At 50.8% G+C, this 19,784-nt stretch overlaps 1 protein-coding gene across 1 annotated transcript in view; it reads left to right on the top strand.

Moving 5' to 3' along the window:
- The window catches only part of Lrp1 (LDL receptor related protein 1), an 80,311-nt gene that overhangs the window by 1,528 nt on the left and 58,999 nt on the right, over nucleotides 1-19,784 (top strand). Inside the window, exons 2-6 of the mRNA XM_076854739.1 lie at nucleotides 7,262-7,384; nucleotides 9,790-9,927; nucleotides 12,083-12,202; nucleotides 13,761-13,889; nucleotides 14,008-14,271. Coding sequence (XP_076710854.1) covers nucleotides 7,262-7,384; nucleotides 9,790-9,927; nucleotides 12,083-12,202; nucleotides 13,761-13,889; nucleotides 14,008-14,271 — 774 coding nt within the window. The remainder of the gene's footprint in view (nucleotides 1-7,261; nucleotides 7,385-9,789; nucleotides 9,928-12,082; nucleotides 12,203-13,760; nucleotides 13,890-14,007; nucleotides 14,272-19,784) is intronic.

Here is a 19,784-nt window from a genome sequence, read left to right on the forward strand (position 1 = left end):
TCTCCCCTTTTTCTGTCAGCTGTTTTTCCTCTTACTGTGAGTCACCAGTTCAAGTCTTGCCCAAGCTTTAAGCTGGGGTCATGGGGTTGGGCTGGGTTGGGTTCCTGACTTGAAAAGGGCTGGGTTCATCCCTTCCAGACATCTTCTCCCTCTCACCAGGGACAAAACAGCCTCATTACCATCATACACCCCTCCTCTGTCTTCTAAATCATGGCAGGCTTGGACTAGGAAAATTTTTCTATGAAACCAGATTATCTACCCCCACCCCCCATCTCTTCTCCCTAACTTGCTTCAATTGGGAGAAGAGGGCTAGAGGGTCAGGAAGCAGCTGTGCCCAGAAAAACAGTTTATTCAGTGACCCTCAATCATGCCATCTTGGGGACTGTCTGCCTCCCGCCCCCCACCACCCTGAGCAATTATCTGTCCAAGAGAAGAAAAGAGGCTCTGCCCTGAAAATCCTCCAGATCAGCCCACATACCCACCCTTTGCCCTTGATTCCTTCCAGGATCGAGTTCTTTCCTCTTGTGCGAAGCCCTGTGAGGGGAGAAGGGAAACTGAGGCTGAGAGATTTATGTGCAACTGCTTCTGGGAGGGAAAGAAAAAAAAATTGAGCAAGGAAGACAATCAGGACCCCCACGAAAAAGGGCAGATGCAGTTAGGCAGTTAGGTAGAAGCAAGGGGGTCTCTATGGAAAGCAGAAGAGGTCAGGAATGAGCTCTAGACAGCTGCCCTGGCAAGGTCCTAAAGGGGTCCTAATTGCCACACTGAGTTGTCCGTGATAATTAGGTGAGGGAGGCTGGATATGTTCTCCTTAGCTGTCTCCCTACCCTTTCTTGAAATCTCTGCCCTGTCCACCTCTGACTTTCCAGTTCAGACAAACTCTAAAGATCCAAGAAGAGGACCCTTCCTCAAACACACACCAGTATTTCCATCCCTGAAATGGGAATATGAATACTCTGCCGGGTAGGAAAGGAGAACTGTATAGAAACGTAGGTCCTCCTCTAACCAGGGGCAGCACCTTGCCCATGTCCCTGTCCTCTTACCTCTGGATGCGCAGCAACTGAACTTCCTTCTAAGCTTTTCAGAGAAGAAAATCTCCCTGCCGAGCTCACCTGACTTAACATTTAACCTCCTTCTTCCTGCTGTCCCAGACCTTGCTGCTTTCCCTCTGTGCCTGAAACTGCCTCCTGGGTCCCTTTCTTTTTGGGAAGAATTGTCATTCCTCCAGTAGACAAACTTTAGTTTACTTGCTGCTGGGGAGGATGGAGAGAGGTGGGCTGTAGAATAGGAAGAGGGATTATTGAGGACCCTGCTGCGATCAGGGGATATTTTGTAGTGGAGAGGGTACCCCCAGGCTGAAAGAGCTCAGAGAAGAAAGCTGACTTCCTCTCTACCGATCCCACACACCCACCTTGAGCAGATATATTACCACTTCTAGAAAAGGTGGGCAATTGAAGTGATCTATGAGGCTGGGGTTAGCCTCCTGGCTCCCTGAGGAAGGTTCCAAACTATATTCTCCCTGCCCAGACCCATATCCTAAACATCTCTCCTTACCCTTATCTTTCAAAGCAAGGATGGATAAGAAATTCATTGGGGATTATTTTGATGTCTGGGGTTGTTTCTCAAGACTTCTTTTCTATCTAATCTTGTTCCTTCTCCATTTTCTCCAAATTCTTTTACCCTCTACTGCTCCCCCATCACTGGGCCTCCCAAGGATGTTGGCCAGGGTCCTGGCCAAGTCAAATCCTGTCCAAATCCCCCTACTCTTCAAAACTCCTTTCTGGGCTGGGGGTGTAACTCAGTGGTAGAGCACATGCTTAGCATACTTCAGGCCCTGGGTTGGATTCTCAGCACCAAAAAACCCCAAACAACAAAAAGCGACCCTCTTTCCTTACCTTTGGGAAACCTTTCTACACACGTCTGTGGCCACTCTTTTCCTTCCTGCTGTAGTTTCAGCCTCCCCAGTATTCTAGTCTCAGAGGGTCCTCCCCACCCCCTTGAACTCCCAATTTTTAGGGTGCTCCAGCTCTGGGTGGAGGGTTTGTTGTCCTTGGACAATCTGGTGCCATTGAACCAAACTGCATAAGGGTCCCTGACTTGGTGGTGCCAGTGTGAGCACCAGGGAGCCTGCCCCCCCTGTGTTCTGTCCCAGATTTCAGCTTGGTTAGCAGGATCCTGCATTGTTTGGAGAAGGAAGCAGTTGGCTCTGGAGTGTTTCCGGTGCAGTGGCCTCAGGCACCGGTGTAAGGCCTCCCTGAGAATGAGATGAGGGGTGAGGGAAGAGAGGCAGTCACCCCTCTTGTTGCTCCTGGGGAAAAGAGTCTTTCCCAGGCCTCGGCTTCTCTGTCTAAAGATCTCAGCTTCCTTCTTCCCTCCCTCCCACTCTGTGGGAGGCAGTGACCCCTGTTTTTTCTGGGTCTCCAGAAAACCGTGTCTGGGTCAGATACTGTTAGTGCTAGGACTCTACAAGCCAGGATATATGCTGCCCCCCACCCTGCTCTGAATCTTATGAGGTAGTCATTCTCTGGGTTCATCCCAGGACAACTGTGTCACTGTCTTGGCAACCACTGGGCTGAGCCCCCTTCCTATCTCTTTGCCTGCCTGCTTTCCTGTCTTTCTTTCTTTCTTTTTTTGTACCAGGGATTGAACCCAGGGGCACTCAACCACTGAGCCACATCCCCAGTACCCACCTCAGCTTTCCATTTAAGACAGGGTCTCACTAAGTTGCTTAGGGCCTCACTAAGTTTCTGAGGCTGGCTTTGAACTTGTGATCCTCCTGCCTCAGCCTCCTGAGCTGCTGGGATTTCAGGTTGTGCCACGGCGCCGGGCTCTGTCCTTTGTTGACACATGTGTGTCATCTTAGCCTTCCAGAACTTCTCTGTTGCCCTTTTGGTTCCTCTCTTATTTGCCTAGGCTTCATGGCATTTTCTGCCCTGACTTTCTGTCTTCTGTTGCTTGTCTTACTTCTTCTGTGTGTCTCCATTCACCTCCATTAAGGCTTGGTATCCCAAAAGCTATGTAGGTAGGATGGGCCGTCTTTCCTACTTCTTCCCTAGCTCCCACATCACCATTTTGGAGTTATTCGTCCTCTCTCTGGCCACATCCAGATTGTCCAGGCAACAGTGGAAGTTCTCTCTCCACTTTCCTCCAAGCTCCTTTCATTAATTTTGGGATGGGTTTTAGAATGTTTCTGGAAGAAGGAAACTTGATACCTTTTGTGGGCCAACAGGGGGAAAGGAGGTAGTTCAGAAGAAAGGAGGTTAGACTTATGTCAGAACTTCCTCCTGACAAGAGAGTCTGAGGACTGAAGGAAAAAGATGTGGAGAGTAGGTCAAAAGCTGAAAGCTTTTACTTCTGGTGAGCAAAGGCCATGTAGGGGTATGGTGGGAGGGCTTATAACGGCCTGGTGAGAGATAAGCTGACCTTTGCAGGCATTTGAGGGGTCTGGATTTTATTTGTGGGGAAAGGAAAAGATGATAGGGAGGTCAGGGGTCAGGCTAATGTCCTGCTGAGTCAATATTGACTCAAGATGGAAGGGGAGACCCTTCTCCTCTCCTGGCGGTCCAAGTCACCCCATCTGTCCATCTGTCCAGGCCGCAAAGCAGAGGCCCAGACTCAGGAATGACAAAAATGTGTCTGAGCCTTACTGAGCTGCGGGAAGGAGCCACCGGGTAACACCCAAAATACATAAAATTCAGTGGAAAGCTCTCCGTTTGGTTCTGGGAGGCCCTTGCTGCCCCACCCCCATGTGTTTGAAAGGTCAGATTCCTGTAGGCTCTGCCCCCCAGCCCTCGGCACCCCTGGCTTCTCTGCTCCCTTAGATATACATTTGGTTCCCTTTAAAAACACCTCCCACCAGCCTCAGAGGGAGAGCCTCTGTCCCTTCAGCCGTGTTCAGGTCTCCTAGTCCTTGAGGAAGTCTCATCTGAGGCTCCCAAGGTATTTCAAAGACCCAGGTCTCTCCTCTGGAGAAGACTCTGTTGAGGCCTGGGCTCTTCCCTCAGCCTCTTTTGCCTCCCTTCTCCTCCCCACCCTCAAGTTCCCAGAGTGGGACAGAGGATGACAGCCAAGGCCCAGGCAGGGCAGTGGGGTCTGTGTTGTGTCTGGACACACACCCAAGCCCACACCTCCTGCCCTGGCTCCAGCTTGGTGGCCCTGGGGGCCATGGCTGGGCTGGGTGCCTGAGTTGGCGGTGTGTGTGTGTGTGTGTGTGTGTGGCCTCTTGTGTGAGGGTGTTGGCCAAGTTAGCATGGCGGTCACATTCATCTCCAGGAAAAGCTGAGAACAGACAGGCCCTGTGTCCTGGTGTTCTTCCTGCAGCCTCACTTACTCTCCTCCCTCTCCGTCTTCTCCTCTTCTCCCTCATATCTCACCTGTCTTTGACTCACCCTTGTCCTTGTCTGTCTCCTCCATGCCCTCCTCCTCTCCAAGGGGCCCTGAAGGCCACACTCTTCAATTGTCTCCCACTCTGTGCCAGAGTGCTCCCTGCCATTTGTTTCCCTTCTTAATCAGGCTCCCACACGCTCAGTTACTAATCACTCCTCCGTCTCCTCATCTGGGTTTTGAGGCTCTAAATGCGTCAATACACAAAGTGTTTGAGACTTGTGGCTGGCCAGAGCAGAGCCAGCCCTTAAAAGTGTTAGCTCAGGTCATTGGAAAGCCCTTGTTCTCATGAGGTAGGGGGAGGTAGGGGAGGCAATTATTTGCTTCCAAACTTAGGGCAACGTTGACCACTATCAAAGCTGCAGGCCACCAAGGTGGGTTGCCTGGGTGCTGTGTTCAGGGGCAGAAGGCTCAGCAAAGGGCCGGCTTTGCCTGTAAGCAGATTATAAGTTTTCTCCCCCACCCCCACCCCAGCTCCTTCCCAGCTCAGAGAAGGCTTCCCTTGGCTGTGGAGACTGCCCCAAAGTAGGTTATGTGTTTCTTTCCTCCCCTCTCCCCCTGAAGGAAATCAAAGACAGGCCTCAGCCTTTTCACAGGAGATTCCGAGGGCTTTCTCCACCAAGGCTGATGGGAAGGAAGTTCCTTCACTTTTCTCTATGATCCTTGTGCTGCCCTGGAGCTGGGGAGATGTGCACCCACCAACCCCTCTGCCCTGGGGCCAAGGAGATGCTGCTGTGGGACAGGGGCTGCGTCTTCCTCTTCCTCTCACTTACTCCCATCCCCCACTCCCCTCCCTCTGCAAGAGCACATCTGGTTTGTGAATCTCTCTCATTCCAGCTTTCGGAGTTTGCCAGCTGCTGTTTCCTCTGTCGAGTTCAGGCCAAAAATGGGGGTGGGGGACAGTGGGGGGACTATATGAGGGCCAAAGGAGGGGGGACCATGGCTGGGACATGGAATGGTGGGGAGGTTAGAGTGACCAACCAGTGACCTCAGGCCCTGGCTGTAAGTTCTGCCTTCAGAAGGAGGAGGGGCATGAGTTAAGTTCCAGGTTAGGAAAGGAAGATGTGTCATGGGGTCTGGGGTGGCCTGGAGGTCCCTTTCTGGGTTCCAAACATCCCATCTGCCTCTAAGTCCCACTGTAGCCCCCTCTCCCCCCCGCGGCTGGCGGCTTGGCTGGCCAGGGAAGTATGGTTCTCCGCATGCTAACTAGGCTGGGGGCTGTGTTTCCTGGGAAGACCTCACAGCTGGCCCAGTGGGGCAATGAACTCGGCATTATCCACCTCCTCAAGGGGCCTTTATTCCCGGCTCAGGGTGGGGGGAGCGAGGGGGACTTCGGAGGGGGGCCTGGCCTGGCCATCCTTGATGTGTTTCCTGAACTTAGCTCTGGTTCTGGCCAGGGGCCTGAGTGCAGTCCCCTTTGCCAGAGATGGGGGCTAGGGAGGGAGGACATTTCAGTGTGGCCCCCAACAGACTCCCTCCTTCCTTGGAGCCCTGACACACTTTCCATACACTTCTGTCTCTGCCCTGAGTTTGCATTAGTTGTGTACAGCTGTCCTCCCTGGGGACTGTGGCTCCCAAGAGACGGAGTGGGCATATCACCCTTCCTTGGCACCCCTGCACCTAATACAGTGCCTGGCGCAGAGCTGGCCTTCACTGTGTGCCAGCAGCATAGAAATGGACTCAACACAACCAAGGAAAAGTTGACAAGGAATCCGGAGGCTGGGAACACAGTCTGGGGTTGGAGTGAAGGACCCTGGTGGATGGCACTGTGTCGGGGTGGAAGAAATGGAGAAATGGCTCCCGAGGACCTGGGGGAATGGAGGCTGGGGTGGACTGCGCTGGTGAAGTCAGCTGAACTAGGTTGAGGACTGGTTTTGTCACTTGCCAGCTGTGTGACCCCAGGAAAGTCTGGCCCAATTTCTGTGAAATGGTGGTGTTAGCTGTCCCTATTTTGTCATCCTGTGGAGAGGATTAGATGAGATGATACATGGAAAGAACTGGTTTACCACAGTTACCACAGTTCCCGGCAAATACTTAGCCCACAATATTGAGAATTAACTGTTAACATTCACCATTCTCATTCCTTTTTGGAATACAGGATGGGGGCGGGGACAGGGACAGGGATAGGGACAGGGACATGGGTGGGAGGGTAGGGCCAGCAATTCTCAAATGTAGTAACTCTACAGGTTGGCAGGGCCAAAACTAGCTCTTAGAGCTCGTGCCAGCCAACCCCCTGCCTCTGCTCTCCAAGTCTAACATCCTGAGCAATATTTACCTCAGGATATCTTCAAAGTCCCCCTCCCCAGGTCTAATTAGCAAGAGAAGACATGACTTTAGAGAGTAGAGGTAGAAGCCAAGCTCTAACCCAGCCTTGACCTTCTGGCCTTCTGCAAATTCCATTCTGAGCTATGCTGTGTGCCAAAGGCACCCCCCAACACACAGTCCCACCTGGGGGTCTGGTGCTTAAGGTGATGGGTCAAGGGACTAGGAGTGTCCTAGAGGGCAGAGAAGTAGAGAGGTTAGCACAGGCTTCAGTATCCCTGCCATCACTGTCAGTCAGCAAAGCCAGGGGTGCTGGTGTCTGGTCAGAGTAAGTAACAAGAGCAGCAAGGGTTTTGACCCAGAAGGTGCAGCAGGGACACCCTGGACAGGCAGCTTAGGGGACTTGGTGGGGGGGACAGTAAAAAATCCCCTTGGATCCTTCCCTTCCCCTGCCACAGGTATGCAATAGTGTCATGGAATGCCTCCCAGCCACCCCCAGCCCCCAGGCACACAGACTGCTGATGTCTGGGAAAGAGGAGGACTCCTAGGGAGCTTTAGAGTCTCAGAGTTGGCCTCCACCCTTCATTTGCATTCTCCTTTTCTTCCTTGCCCCTAGCCCCTAAGACTTGCAGCCCCAAGCAGTTTGCCTGCAGAGATCAAATCACCTGTATCTCAAAGGGCTGGCGGTGTGATGGTGAGAGGGACTGCCCAGATGGCTCTGATGAGGCCCCGGAGATTTGTAAGTACCTTTTCTGGATTCTTCTCCCTAAACCCTTGACTTATCCCTTTCCTTTGGCAGATGTTTGGGATGAGGACAATTGCTCTTTAGCCTGGTGTGGACCTTGTTCTGTGATAATGTTTGCCCATGACACAGCTAAACTGCCCTCTCCCTCCTCTTCCAAGCTCCCAGTAGGGAGCCTGGTGTGCGTGGAAATGGCACCTTAGATTTCTCCCTTGGCTGCTACACCCTGAAACCTTGTCAGGGACAGAGTCACTTGGCTTCAGCTTTGACAGAAGGAAAAGGCGTGGCCATCCATCCTTTGCTTCTAGCTCGTTCCTCTCCTCCGCAGCTTTGAGCCTCCCTGGCCCTTAATGAGTGGCCTTCAGGCCCTGCCCGGTACTCTTTACGTCCTCAGGCTCCCAGGCCAAAGGCCACACATTTTTGTTCGCCTCTGTACCAGAAGCCCCACCCCCGTGTGTTTCCCGTGTTTCCCGACACCCCATCTTCCCCTGCCCCCAGTAAATGGTGTAATCAGAGGCAGCTGTTTAAACTGGGAGAAAGGTCCCCGCCCAGCCTTCACCCTGCCAGTGGGGGTGGAGAGCTTGCTGGCAGGACCCCAGAGTCCTGGCAGAGTTCTGGGGTCTCCACCTTCATCATCTCCCCTTCTTGGCTAGGCGATCCTAGACGGTCGGTCTCTGTCCTCTCTCCTGGGCTTTATTCTGCTCCAGTCCCATATCTTCTCCCCATGCCCCTATCCATAATTATCAGGAGTAATTTTAGGGCCAGAAAGGGAGCCACCAGTTCTCCCTGCCTCACCCCTACACCCTGCCCTGGAGGGCTCAGGGCCAGGGGTATTGGCCTGGAGTCTCTTCTTGTCTGATGACAACTTTGCCCCCACATTTCTGACTCTGTGCTTGAGTGTTAGGAGTAAAGAAAGCCATTCAGAGGGGCTGGATTTGGATTTTTTTTGTGTGCATTTTTTTCTTCAGTTTGGTGCAAACCCCACCTTATTCACATCCCTACTGTTCATACTCATGGACGTTCCCGGACCCCTAATGGTCACAACATACCCACCTGACACGTCCAGCCCTACTGAGACAAAGGCATAGACACATTCCCACAGTTCATGTCGACACTCTCAAACATGGAGGCAGAAACAACCTGAGCTGGAACAGATGCCCCAGGCACATATACTAACAGAGGCACACAAACCCAGACTCACTCACAGAAGGGTGTGGAAACTCACATACCCAGCGCCCACACTACATAGTACAAGCCACTATCCATTGCACACCGCCCCTCACTTTTGTGGATACACTCCTATCAGGCCCATGTGGATCTGTACTTAGCATGTGCACACTCTGACACCCTGCCTGGCTGGGGGGACCAACGGGCAATGGTCTCGCCATTTTACACATCCTCCTGGTATCTGTGAAAATACCGAAGGTATGACACACTAGTTGAACACAACCTCTGACCCTTCTCAAATCCTTCCATCAAGTTGCCGCTCTGGGTTGGAAGTCCAGGTTAGTGCTGTCCAATAGAAATGTATTGTAAGTCAGATATGCAATTTTGAAATCTTCTGGTAGCTACATTAAAGAAAAAGAAACAGGTGCAATTTATTTTAATATTTTAATCCATTGTATGCAAAGTATTATCATTTTAATATAATGTCCATAGAAAATTATTAGAGATCTTTTGCCTTTTTTAATATTGTCTTCAAACTCCAGTATGTATTTTTTATTTTTTAACTAATTAAATAGTTTATTGTTTAGATGGACACAATACCTTTATCTTATTTATTTTTATGTGGTGCTGAGGCTTGAACCCAGTGCCTCACACATACTAGGCAAGCACTCTATCACTGAGCTACAACTCCAGCCCTCCAGTGTTTATTTTCTACTTATAATTTGTGCTCATCTCATTTCAAGTGCTCAGTAGCCACATGCGGCTGGTGCTACATATGCACAGTCCAGTTCTAGATGATTTGGTGCTGCTCCCTAAGCTCCATGCCCTGGAGAGCTGTGGAAAGGAGGTGTTCTTTATCATTTGAGCTTCTCCATGTTCCCCTTAGCTCAGCAAAGCCTTTCACCTCTGACTTCAGCCTGCCTGCTGAGTGTAGATTCTTGAGGCATGCATTGGGGTCCACAGGCATAGAGTGTCTGGGGAGTAGATCCTTGGCAGAAGGCCTAGTATTCCCTCTCTACCTGGCTATTCTCAAATGCATTACTATTGTTGGGAATGGTGGAGGAAAGCTCTAGGTTGAAGGGTCTAACCAGCCCCCGAGGCCTCTTGATCTAAAAAATATAGGTGACTGAAACCCTGTCTCAACTCACCCCACACTCCACCTACCCCCAGTGAACAGCTGGCCAGACAGCTGCCATAGCTAGCTTGGTCATGCCAGCCTCTCCGTCTGCCCCCAGGTCCACAGAGTAAGGCCCAGCGATGCCAGCCAAATGAGCACAATTGCTTGGGCACTGAGCTGTGTGTTCCCATGTCCCGCCTCTGCAACGGGGTCCAGGACTGTATGGATGGCTCAGATGAGGGGCCCCACTGCCGAGGTAAGCAATTTCACATGCTCTTCTATCTCAGGTGAATGCATGAACCCTCAACCTGGCATCGGGTGGGATGAGCCACCTGCCATCAGAGGACCATCCTTATGCCTTCAGTGACGATGAAGCCTGTCCTGGTCCCCTGCCCAGACTTGCCATCTGGGCCTCTTGGGCATGGAACTTGATCAAACAAGCCCTGTGGACCTCAGCAATGGGCCTTGGCTAGGCATTTCCCTGTGGCTGTGTGTGCTTGGACAAGTCACCCCACCTCTCCAGACCCTAATTTCTCATCTTTAAAATGAAAGATCAGTGTTTTTATACACTTTGTTTTCAGAAGTGGAATCTTTTCTTCAAAAGGTTTCCTATGTGATCCTGAGTGTGAGCAAACAGAAGCAGAGGTGCTATGATGGGAGCTGGGGTCAGGGTCTGGTTTTGTTCACTTGCTGCCCTGCCAGTGCCCTGGAAGGCAGCCTCCAGGAACTGCAGATCTAGGAAGGGTCCGAAAGCTGCTTTGGTTCCTCCTTTCCTGGCAGTCCACATCTTGGAGGTGGTTGATGGATGGGAAACCATCCAATCTGAGGAGGGAACAATAGGATGATAAGTCAGATTTCTTCCCACCTGTGGCTCAGGTTACAAGCTTTGCAGTCTTCCCTTGAAAGTCCCTGGGGGGCATGAAGAGTCTGGGTCATTGCATGAGCAATTGGGGAGGAATCTGAGATGAAGGAGTGACAGAGCCCTTGGCCCTGCCTGTCTGGGAAAGGTGACCTCTGTCTGCTGTCCTGGAGGCTGGGCCTGGAGCAGCTGGCCTTGGAGAAGCCCTGAGTAAGCCCTGGGGGAGGGGCATTTATAGGGGTGGAGGGTCAGGCCTGTGTTTGGTGCCATACACATGTCAGAAAACATCTGCCTGTGGGAGGAGACACATCTGGATCCTTTCACTTGGGCAGGGAGTGTGGAGCAACAGAGTTTGTGGAAGATCTTTTTCCTTTCCTTTGGTTGATTTTATCTGAAGCTCCTGGGAAGGGATATAGAAAATGGGCTTAGGGGCTATAGGCAATTACAACTCATACCCCCTTCTTACAGATGGTATATTTCCAAGTTCGCTTCCTTCTGAATACCTTTTTAATTTCGAAAACTGCCCAGAACCTGTAAGGCCTAGGGTTGGGACTTCTTTCTCTGATATTACAAAAGTTGGGCCTCTTCACCCCCATCTCATATCCAGAAGAGAAACTCAGGAGTTCTAAGTTTTTCAGGAAAATGACATTCCCCCGCCTGGGGGGAGGCTGGACAAGCAGTACATTTGGGCTCTCTGGTGGAAGTGGGGAAAGAAAGAATAACTGGGGCCTGGCCCCCCATCCCAGCTCTTCCTGGCAGGCTTAGTGCCTTAAACGCCTTAGCATCTCAGCGGCTCTCTCTCCTAGGTGGGGAGGGTGGCGGGGGTGTGAGGCAGCTGGACAAAGGGGTCTTTGTGGCCCAGCCGCCTGGCCCCACGCAAGGCCATTAATTGGGTCGCTGGTCTGGGGAGGGCAACTGCTCTCCCACCTCTCCCCCCTCCTGTCTCTCTCCCTGCTGTCTCCCTGTGGAAGTGGGTCAGTAGCAGAAGAAAGATTAGAAAGGGATCCTGAGGGAACCAGTTTTGCACCTCCTCTGCATCCTCTACCTGGACCCTGGGTTTTGTCTCTGAGGTCCCTGGGGCTCAAGGAACAGATTGGAGGGGTGCTTCCAGGCCAGCACCAGGACACACGTGATTCCATGCCAGCTTTTCACCCTCAAATGAAGCCAGCATTCTAATCCCTGGGCAGTGCAGACCAGAGACACATGAAAGGGATAAGACTCACTGTCCCCTCTTCCTGTTGACCCCAGCAAAGTACTAGAACACCTCCCATGGGGACACCAATGGTCCCAAGCAGCCATAGTAGGAAGAGGTGGGTTCTAAACCTTAACTGGCTATGTGACCTTGGGCCTGCCTTAGGTCCTCCTTGGGTTTCAGTTTCCTCACTTATAAAATATGGTACATGCTTCCTTCCTAAGGCCCCTTCCCTCTCAGACACTGCAGCCCTTCGAAGTGGTTTCTGAAGGCTACTTGGAGATGGGGAAGGTTGCCATGGGGTGGGGGTGGCTGCTTGGTCTCCAGGCCTGAGTGTGTATCTCTCTGGCCCCTATGCAGAGCTCCGAGGCAACTGCTCTCGGCTGGGCTGCCAGCACCACTGTGTCCCCACACTCAACGGGCCCACCTGCTACTGCAACAGCAGCTTCCAGCTGCAGGCGGATGGCAAGACCTGCAAAGGTATGTGAGCTGTGCTTGCCTGCATATGTGTGCATGCTAGGGGCTGACCTGAATGGGGGAAGCCAGAAGGAAGGGGCAAAAGGGGGAGTTCAGGTCATGGCTAACCGTTTGTTTCCACCAGACGTTTACAAATTCATATTAAAATCATAGATTGTATGGGAATTTTCTTGTTGTATTTTTCTTGTTTTATGCATAAAAGCCAAAGTTTCCTTTAAAAAATTCTCTTCCATTCTGGTCCCCTTCCCATCTCTTTGGAGGTCATCTCTGCTATTGGTGCTATCTAACTTTGCAGACTCTCTTTTATGCATGTATCTACACTCACTTATGGAAAATCGAATCGGAAGTATTACTTATGTGTGTATTACTCTTTTTTGCATACATAGACCCCATACCATACTCTAGGATCTTTACAATGTTTTTCACTAAGTGTATTCCAGCAATTTTTTTCAATGTTAATAAGTAGAAATCTACCTGGTTCTTTTAAAAACCACTGTGACGTATAACTATTACCACAGTTTACTTGGCCTTCTCCCTATTGATGAGTAAGATGTTCCCATTTTTCCCCTGTTATAAACAATGCAAACTTTTCTGTTTTAAATTTGCCTCCCTCAGGCTTTGTTGATGCCACCTTCTCAGCGAAGCCATCCCTGATCCTCATGTTGGGAACAGTGCTGCCCTAACACAGTTTAAGTGTGCCCTCTGTGTTCTCTGTCTTCTCTCTTGTTTAATTTGTGTGTGTGTGTGTGTGTGTGTGTGTGTGTGTGTGTGTGTGTGTGATATTGGGGATTGAACCCAGGGTCTTGCACATGCTAGGCAAGGGCTCTGCCAGCCCCTCTCTGCTTGATTTTTTCCAACGACATTGGTCATTTTCCACTGCACTAGCATTGCGTCATGTACTTTTTCTTTGTTTCCCTTATTATTATAACAGTATTCCATTTATTAGCAGAATATAAGTTTCATGAAGTCAATGAGGTGGGTCTATTTTAAAATTCACTGGTATTAGTACATGCCTATAATCCAGCTGTTCTGGAGGCGGGAGGATTGGAAGTTCAAGGCCAACCTGGGCAACTTAGTGAGACCCTGTCTCAAAATAAAATAAAAAAGCAGGTAAGGATGTAGCTTAGAGGCACAGCATTTGTCTAGCATTTGTAAGGCCCTTGGTTCAATTCCCAATATTGCAAACAAAATAAAAATGTCGAATTCACTAATGTATTTCCTCTCCCTGGCACATAGTATATACTCAAGAAACTTTTTTCTGAATGAATGGCTGGTGTGTGTGTGTGTGTGTGTGTGTGTGTGTGTATTTATTTATTTATTTATTTATATTTATACACACACACACACACACACACACACACATATGTATGTTTCTCTAGAGTAATTCCAAGAGTGTACTTTCTGGATGAAAAGGTTTGGACATTTCATACTTTAATTGATTCTGCCAAACTTTCTTTCAGAGTAGCTATAAGAATGGACATACTGGTGGTATCTGAGAGCCTCTGCGTTCCTTCCCTCATTACAGTGGAAATGACCATGTTCTTCTCCTTTTCCTTGGTAGACTTTGATGAGTGTTCAGTATATGGTACCTGCAGCCAGCTCTGTACCAACACAGATGGCTCATTCACATGCGGCTGTGTTGAAGGATATCTGCTACAGCCAGACAACCGCTCCTGCAAGGCCAAGAATGGTGGGTGAAGTTACTGTGGCCACTGAGCCAGGCACCCTCAATGCAGTTCCCTGATGAGTAGTGGCCTAAGAAGTCCAAGGGCTCTAACTTCACTGACCCTTCTCTACCCCACCTCCAGAGCCAGTAGACAGGCCCCCTGTGTTGCTGATTGCCAACTCCCAGAATATTCTGGCTACATACCTGAGTGGGGCTCAAGTGTCTACCATCACACCAACCAGCACGCGGCAGACCACAGCCATGGACTTCAGCTATGCCAATGAGACCGTATGCTGGGTGCACGTTGGGGACAGTGCTGCCCAAACACAGTTAAAGTGTGCCCGCATGCCGGGCCTGAAGGGCTTCGTTGATGAGCACACCATCAACATCTCCCTCAGTCTGCACCGTGAGTCAGCCACTCCCAGCTTGGAGGGCAGGGGAGGGTCGGGGAGGGCCGGGGAGGGCCGGGAAGTTGGGCAAGGTGGAGGGTGTAGACAATATGACCCCTATCCGGGGCAGAAGCCTAATCAAAAAGCCCCTGACTGAGGCTGAGGCAGGGGGCTAGGCACAATGGTGCCTGTCTGGGACAGGGGCAGAGCCATGGCAAGGCCTCGTCTCCTCTCTCTAAGCTGTCTCTAGATGGCTCTTGCATTTCTGGCCCAGGACTGAGGGAGGTCTCTTAGGAGAAGGGAGGGCAGAGGGGATAGTAAATAGTCAATCTCCAGAGACCAGGGACTGTCCCTTCTCTGAGAGAAGAGTGTTCATTAGACCGCAAAGGGGCTTTCCCCTGTAGTAGGAGCCTGAGGGAGCCCTGTTAAGCTGTGAATGAGGGGCAGAGGAGCCAGGATCTGGCTGGGTCATCTTCCATGTGCCATTCTTTCCCTTGGTGACATGACCAGAAAGACTTCCCGCTGTGGGGTGGGCGCTGAGATCCTAAGGCTATTTCTGTTGCAGTCAGTGATTATGCTGGGAGGAACTATTCCCTTTAGGTTCCCTGGGCAATACTCTGTAGTCTCAGAGATGAAGAAGGGGTGTCATGGCTCAAGCAGGGTTGGGTAGATCCAGTTCCTGGAGTAGTCCCTCTCCTCTCAGATGCGGTTACACAAACAAACAAAAACAGCTTTAGAGTCAACATGTGGTATCATCACATTTCTACAAGATGCTCCCCAGGGGTGAGGAGAAGAATCTGGCCTATGGTTGATCTGCTCCCACCTCCCAGGGTAAACTGATCCGTGACCTTGAGTAAATCAGAATTCCCTCTCTGACTTGGTTACTTAATCTGCATAATGGGTTTGAACTTTTCTGTCCAGATCAGATAAACTAAAATAAAAAGTCTTCCATGAGGTTTAGAATTGTGAGCCTTGGGCCTTTCTAGAAGATGTTCTGTTTTTTCAGTGTTAGGGATGGAACCCAGGGCCTCCTGCATGCTAAGCACATGCTCTACTACTGAGCTACATCTTTAGCCTCTCTAGAAGATCTTTAAGTTCCTTGGTTCAGTTCCTGTAATGACCCCCAAAGAAAACAAAGATCCTAGGAGGTTACAAGGGATTCACTCTGGGAGAGAGAAAGGACCCACTTGGGAGTGGTGGAGAGCAGAGGAGCCCTTCACTCTCTGTGCCCTCATCATAGGATCCACACCACTGCCTGTGACTCTTCCAGAGCATTCCAGATGGTGTCTTTAGGCTGTTGGCATCAAAGGCTCATCTTTAATCAGACATGGGTCCTTGGGGAGAGATGGGCTGAAGGCTACCAAGCTCTTGAGGGGTGAGAAGCTCAAGAAACCCTATGATCATTAGGGTTCCATTAGGGTGGAATTGAGGCAAAACCCCTGCAGATAGCTACCTACCTCCTGCCCTCACCTACCACCCCACTCAATAAGCATGGTTGGGCAAATAGGTCCAGCAGTCTCCTCTCCAGCCCTGCCTCAGTGACACACATTGGGCCTATGAGTAGGTGGCTATGAGGTGCCCTGAAGGGAACCTTCTCAATTCTGCTTTAGGCTGGTCCTTCATCCTGACTTCCTCCCCAAGAGATATAGAAAATAACCTTTGGAAAACCCTCCCTCTGAAAACAGATTCCCTTGCCTTCCAGTCTGCTAGGTTCATGGGGGCCCCTCTGGGGCAGAGTCCCCGAGTCTGGAAGAGACCAAGTTTTTTGGGGAAATGAGGGGTGAATAAGTGGGTTCCCCTTGCCTTCACTTCTGTCCCTCCTTGCCCTGCCCCCATCCCACACCCCTGACGCCAGAATGTCTGGCTGTCACCCTGAGGATGGTTGTTTTGCTCTCATCCCACAAACTAATTATGGGCCCTGAGCTGAAGATGTCGGAAGTGTCTTTCCCTAGCACCCTCCCCCATGCCCAGCTCATCCCCCTCCCCAGGAGGAGGCCTGCCCTGGGGTATGGGGTGGCTGGGCCAAGTACTCACCTGCTGTAGTGGGCTGTTGGCCTGTAATTAGCTCCCCTGGAGGATGAAGGAAAAGGCTACTGCTTTCTCCTGCTTTCCCTGCCCTCCCTGCAATCACCCCATTCATTACTGTGACTGTGACCTCTGTGGACCTTCCTCAGCCCCACGCAGGAGGTGGGCCCTGGAGGCAAGAGTCTGACAATTGAGAGGTGTTGGAGCCAGTGAAGCCAGCCTGCTATTGTGGGGAGAAGCGGGAGTCTGCCCCAGAGAAAACTCTGGAAACAGAAATAGAATAGAAAAAAGGAAGGAGGCCAGGAAGTGAGCCTGGTTCACAGGAGTCCTGGGGTGCAGGAGCCAAATCTGCTCTGAGTCCTGAGAGCCCTCAGGAGGCCTCTCGGGGACCCTGCAGAGTACATGCCCTTGCTTCCCTCCACTGAGGCCTGGAACGCTGACCCTTCTTCCCCCAGCCCCATGGTTTTAACAGCCTGAACTGAGGAGAGGTCATCTCTTCCCCTCCTACCTGGGATTACATCTTGGGGTACATCCTCCCACTTGTTGCTATGCCGTGGCATGAGGGGACCTATGTGGTTCTAAATCTATGACTGAAGACCTTGAGTGGTCAGAGCTAGAAGAGAAGACCCTTAGCAAGCACCAGAGGCTAGCCCCTTAGTTTTTTCTTTTTTCTTTCTTTCTTTCTTTTTTTCCTTTTGGTGCCGGGGATTGAACCCAGGGGCACTTAATCACTGAGCCACATAACCAGATATTTTTATATTTTATTTTTGAAACAGAGTTGCTAAGTTGCTTAGGGCCTCACTAAGTTGTTGAGGCTGGCCTTGAACTTGAGATCCTCCTGTCTCAGCCTCCTGGGAGGCTCAGCAAATTAGTAAGGCTCTAAGCAATTTAGCGAGACCCTGTCTCAAAAACAAAATATAAAAATAGCTGGTAATGTGGCTCAGTGGTTAAGCTGCTGAGATTTTAGGTGTGCACCACCATGCCTGGCTATCCCCTTAGTTTTCAATACTGCTTCTCCCAAAGAGGCTACGCCTTAATTTTAGGTGGTACATGGACCACCTAAAATATATATTATATAAAATTCATAATATTTTAAAATATTATTAGGAAATTTCTATAACTAGCATATCTATAGCATCGATTGTTTAGGATTCAGCAAAATCAAAAAAGAAAGTTGATTTGAAGATATAGTAAATATTCATGCAAACCATACATACACATGGCAAGTATTTTGGAAGTGATATACAAAAGGCTGAAGTTCTGGAAACTAAGACCCAGAGGGATCAACAGACTTGGTAGTTCCAAGCCAGGACCCGGCCTGCCGACACTAACCACACACCCACTCACGGGGAGTTCTGCAAGGCTGGCCCTGGCCAGGGCTATCAGTCAAGTCTACTGGCTCCTCTCCTCTCTAGCTCTGCCTTTCCTTAGCTGAGCTCCTCTGGCCTGTCCTACCTTCAGCCCTGAGGAAGTTTCCACTATAGGAAGAGTAAGGTAGGGGGGCCCTGGGCAGATGGTGGTATGGCAAGGGAGGATCTGAGGTTGTAGGGGGGCTAGAAGGGAATGAGGTCTGCTGAAATCACTCAGCAGGATTGGACTATGTAAGAGAGGATGGTCTGGAGGGTCTTGGAGGTTCCTGGGCTTTCCCTCCCTGCACCATGCTGCATGGAGAAGAAGGAGGTGAGCTTGGAGGCCCAGAAAAGGCCCTTAAGCTGCAGGCAGCAAGGTTGCGAAATGGGTCCCTAAGTCCAGCTGGCCAACTTCACTTTTCTCTCCCTCCCTCTTTTTTTGGTGTGTGTTTTTTAAAATCACAACAGGAAATGGGGTAGTGATTTGTCTAGAGGGAGGCAAAGAAGGGGCAAACAGCAGCTTCTCTGAGTGGTACGAACTGGAAGGAGCGCTACCTCTTCACTGCTAAAGGCACCCGAGGCCTCTCCCATGCCCACAGAGCACTTCCAGATTTTATGTGAAAGATACCCCCACTTCTATGGCCTTTCTGACCCATGGGGTGTCAGAATACAGGGGAGGAGATGTCTAGCCATCCTACTTTTTGGCCCTGGGCCCCCTGCATCCTGGCGCTTTGGCTTTCCCTTCCTCTGTTCCCCTTCCTAGTTTCCTAATCATCTAACAGCCTTTTCTTGCTCCTCCTCTTCCAGCCAAGGTCGGGCCCTGTGTCTCCAGGCCCAGATCCAGCCCTGTCCTCTCCTCCCCCGCTGTCTCCTTGAAGTTGCCTCTCCACCCAGCCTGCCCCCAGAACCCTCCTCCCTGTTTTCAAGCCAAAGGAAGTAACTTAACCAAGATGGACATATTTTAGAGCCCGGCAAGGATTTCTCAATAGTGCAAAGACCCTAAGACGGTGGAGTAGAATCCCGGCGTCTCACCCCTGGGATATAGGATGAAATGCCTCTTGAGGACCCTAGCCAGTCCAGGAGAAGGGAGCAGGGTATAAACTCCAGGCTGGAAGTATGAGAAGGTTCAGAAAGGCTACCCAGGGCAAAGGGTGGCAATGTGGCTAAGGTCTTCGTTGGAACAAGGAAGAGCTGAAGCCAGGGCCCAGCAGCAACAGCAATGAAAGTCCATGTCATCTAGCAAAGCTTCCACCAGGCCTGTCCCACAATCTCCTCCTCCACCTTTGAAGTCCCCAGATTCTCAATCCTCCCAACCCTCTAGGTGAGATCCCTGAGTGGATTAGAGACCATCCTCTCCCAGTGTCCTGGGGCAACCCAAGGTCACAGAAGGAAGCAGAGGGGAGGGGAAAAAGTCATATCTCAGCTTTAGAACAGCAAAGTGAGGACTCTGTATTCAGTAAACATTTGTTAAGTGAATCAATATATGTGTGTCCAGTGCTGGGGTCAGAGATGAAAGGCAGTGTCCTGCCCTCCCATTAGCTTAGTCAGGTGAATAGGCTGTGATGAAAGATGCCCCTGCGGCCAGTGGAGTCTGTAACAGGGAAAGCTGCTTCCAGTGGGGTAGGCATCCTCTGGGAGCCTGAGCTGGTGTAGAAGAACAATGACTCTTGGTCCCCAGCTGCCTGCCCAGAAGGCCTGCCTTTACCAGGAGGCCTTAGAGCGCTGGCTAGAAGCACAGACTTAGTAGAAAAGGTGGGACAAGATGAGGTTGGTGTGAGGGAACGTGGTGGCCTGAACCATAACTCCTGTGTGTGGAGTGCTGATTACGTGCCAGGCCCTGATTAAGTGCCATTATTGTACCATCCCATTTTACAGATATGGAAACTGAGACAGAGACATTGAATAACTGGCCCACAGTCCCACAGTTCCACAGTTGAAGGTGACAGAACCAGAATTCAGACCAAGGCAGCCAGTGTCCACAACCTGGTTGGACCCAGCATTGGAAGGGCGGGGGTCCTGGAATAAGGGCTAGAATTCAGTGTGGTCCCTTGGGGTATGACTAACATGGAAAGTGGATCCTCCCTCCCCATCCTGGACCTTGCGTCATACCCTACAATCTTTGGCTGTGTTGGGGGACGTTTTCTCAAGGCATAAAG

The sequence above is a fragment of the Callospermophilus lateralis genome, chromosome 4, assembly GCF_048772815.1.
Source record: "Callospermophilus lateralis isolate mCalLat2 chromosome 4, mCalLat2.hap1, whole genome shotgun sequence".
NCBI lineage: Eukaryota > Metazoa > Chordata > Mammalia > Rodentia > Sciuridae > Callospermophilus > Callospermophilus lateralis.